At 52.2% G+C, this 3,332-nt stretch overlaps 1 protein-coding gene across 1 annotated transcript in view; it reads right to left on the bottom strand.

Moving 5' to 3' along the window:
• Window positions 1-2,457, bottom strand: part of LOC122542986 (zinc finger MIZ domain-containing protein 1-like) — a gene marked incomplete at its 5' end in the record, with an annotated part of 44,975 nt that extends 42,518 nt beyond the window's left edge. The window contains one exon of the mRNA XM_043681131.1: window positions 2,312-2,457. Within this exon, the coding sequence (XP_043537066.1) occupies window positions 2,312-2,457 (146 nt within the window). The remainder of the gene's footprint in view (window positions 1-2,311) is intronic.
• Window positions 2,458-3,332: the final 875 nt, after the last annotated feature.

The following is a 3,332-nucleotide window of genomic DNA, read 5'->3' as shown; positions in this document are numbered from 1 at the left end:
TCTAGAGGGACATAGGTTTAGGGTGAGAGGGGAAAGATATAAAAGAGACCTAAGAGGCAACTTTTTCACGCAGAGGGTGGTACGTGTGTGGAATGAGCTGCCAGAGGAAGTGGTGGAGGCTGGTACAATTACAAATTTAAGAGGCATTTGGATGGGTATATGAATAGGAAGGGTTTGGAGGGGCATGTGCCGGGTGCTGGCAGATGAGGTTAGGATATCTGGGTTGGCATGGACAGGTTGGGCCGAAGGGTCTGTTTCCGTCTCTATGACTCCATGACAGTAGGTTGCGAGGAGGCTACAAAGGAGATCTAGAAAATTTCAGTGAGTCAGCAAAGAGGTGGCAGGTGGAATATCGGGTGGGAAACTGAGAAATTCTGCATCTTGGCATGAAAGATTTCTAAAAAGCAAAGCGCGTTATCCGAATGGTGGGCGGTCGGGGAACTGTGAGGTACAGAGGGATCTGGGTGTCCATGTGCATTAGCCACAGATATCAGTCTACCAGCACATCAAATAATCTGGGAAAGTCAAAGGGTAATGTCATTTATTGTGAGGGAGGCTGGATATATACAAGTGTCGAGGTTACGTGTCAGTTCTCCAGGGGTGAGTAGACTGTTTTACCAGGAAAAGCTAAACTTGCATCCTCTGGCAATTTATCGAATCAGTGGTGACTTAATTGAGATCTGCAGGGGATGTGACGGGGGTGGATGTATGAGAATCTAGAACCAGAGGGCCACAGTTTGAAAATGTTGTGGAAGCAGGGGGTTCCCATTTAAGACAGAGAGAGAGAGAGGGGCCTAATATTTTGCCGTGCTGAAAGTGGGTACTGCAGATTAGAGGCAAGATGAGAGAGTGGTGCTGGAAAAGCACAGCAGGTCAGGCAGCATCCGAGGAGCAGGAAAATCGTTCCAACATCCCTGACTTTGCCCAGTATTTTGCCAGTCTCTGCTGCCAGGTGCACAGAGTGCCACTCACCAACTGGAGAGAACCGATCGTCCTGGGTTCGAATCCCCAGTGGGCTCCTGGTTTGCTGGGATTGAGGGAGCGGGCACTTGAACCGGGAGAGAGAGAGAGAGAGACGCGAACACTTGAGGGCGAGGACTTCGGTCGGTGTTTGAGAACTCTCAGAAAAGCCAACCCGCTACTGGGAGAAATCAGGGCAGCCCAAGAAAGATAGGGAGCCGCTGAGAGTCCGCCATCTTCAGGTTGATGTGAAAACCCTTGCAGACAAACTAATGTCGGATTTGTGACATGATGGCTCAGTGCTGCCTCACGGCGCCAGGGACCTGGGTTCGATTCCAGCCTCCTCCACAGTGTGTGTGGAGTTTGCACATTCTCCCCGTGTCTGTGTGGGTTTCCTCTGGGTGCTCCGGTTTCCTCCCACAGACCCTAGTGCTCAGGGATGTGCAAGTTAGGCGAATTGGCCGTGCTAAATTACCCATAGTGCTCAGGGATGTGCAGGTTAGGCGAATTGGCTGTGCTAAATTACCCACAGTGTTCAGGGATGTGCAGGTTAGGGTGGGTTGGCCATGCTAAATTACCCATAGTGTTCAGGGATGTGCAGGTTAGGGTGGATTGGCCATGCTAACTTACCTATAGTGCTCAGGGATGTGCAGATTAGGGTGGATTGGCCGTGCTAAATTACCCATAGTACCCAGGGATGTGCAGGTTAGGGTGGATTGGCCATGCTAAATAATCCATAGTGTTCAGGGATGTGCAGGTTAGGGTGGATTGGCCATGCTAAATTACCCATAGTGCTCAGGGATGTGCAGGTTAGTGTAGGTTGGCCATGCTAAATTGCCCATAGTGCTCAGGGATGTGCAGCTTAGGGTGGATTGGCCATGCTAAATTACCCATAGTGTTCAGGGATGTGCAGGTTCGGGTGGATTGGCCGTGCTAAATTACCCGGAGTGTTAGGTGAAGGGGTAAATGTAAGGGAATGGGTCTGGGTGGGTTAATCCTCGGAGGGTCGGTATGGACTTGTTGGGCCGAAGGACCTGTTTCCAGACTGTCGGGGAATCTGATCAGGTCTGTCTGGAGAAATCCGAGACACTTTCTGAGCACTGACTCTGCTGCTAAACACGGCCCATCAAGTGCAACATGATTTCAGGGAAAGATAGGCATGAGGAGCCATCGATTTTGTGTTTTTATTTGTTCAGCGGCTGTGACAGACGCTGGCTAGGCCACAGGGTTTCTCGTCTGCAAATTGTCCCCTCGAGCTGGTGAGGGAGATGGGGAAAAGCCAACTACCACTCTCTGCCTCAGCCCCGGTCTCTCGGCGCCCATCCCGCCCACCGGCCGTTAATCCCCTCACCTCCATGTCAGCGTCTGATGAACAGAATGGCGGAGGTAAAAGATGTGGTTGCTGACGGCGAGATTGTGTTCCAACCGAAACGGTTCTAGAACGACGCCATCGCGGACGGGGAAGGTCAGCCGCAGCTCGTCAGCGGGGTTCCCTACAATTCACAGACAGCACGGGGCGTCAGAGACAACTCTATCCCTCTGTCAGACACCGCGCTCTCTCCCTGTCTCCCCTAACGTCTCCTTCCAGCTCTCTCTCTCAGACACCGCACCCTCTCCCTGTCTGTGTCTCCCCCAATGTCTCTCTCAGGAACGGAGAGATGATAGAGAGAGGGAACTGAGGGACGATAGAGAGAGGGAACGGAGAGACAACAGAGAGATGGAACGGAGAGACGACAGAGAGATGGAACGGAGAGACGACAGAGAGAGGGAACGGAGAGAAGATAGAGAGAGGGAACGGATGGATGATGGAGAGAGGGAACGGAGAGAAGATAGAGAGAGGGAACGGATGGATGATGGAGAGAGGGAACGGAGAGAAGATAGAGAGAGGGAACGGATGGATGATGGAGAGAGGGAACGGAGAGAAGATAGAGAGAGGGAACGGATGGATGATGGAGAGAGGGAACGGAGAGAAGATAGAGAGAGGGAACGGATGGATGATGGAGAGAGGGAACGGAGAGAAGATAGAGAGAGGGAACGGATGGATGATGGAGAGAGGGAACGGAGAGAAGATAGAGAGAGGGAACGGATGGATGATGGAGAGAGGGAACGGAGAGAAGATAGAGAGAGGGAACGGATGGATGATGGAGAGAGGGAACGGAGAGAAGATAGAGAGAGGGAACGGAGAGACGACAGAGAGAGGGAACGGAGAGAAGATAGAGAGAGGGAACGGATGGATGATGGAGAGAGGGAACGGAGAGAAGATAGAGAGAGGGAACGGAGAGACGACAGAGAGAGGGAACGGAGAGACGACAGAGAGAGGGAACGGAGAGACGACAGAGAGAGGGAACGGAGAGACGATAGAGAGAGGGAAC

This window comes from Chiloscyllium plagiosum, chromosome 42, assembly GCF_004010195.1.
Source record: "Chiloscyllium plagiosum isolate BGI_BamShark_2017 chromosome 42, ASM401019v2, whole genome shotgun sequence".
Lineage (NCBI taxonomy): Eukaryota > Metazoa > Chordata > Chondrichthyes > Orectolobiformes > Hemiscylliidae > Chiloscyllium > Chiloscyllium plagiosum.
The sequence above is the reverse complement of the archived record's forward strand: the minus strand, read 5'-3'. Positions and strand labels throughout refer to the sequence as shown.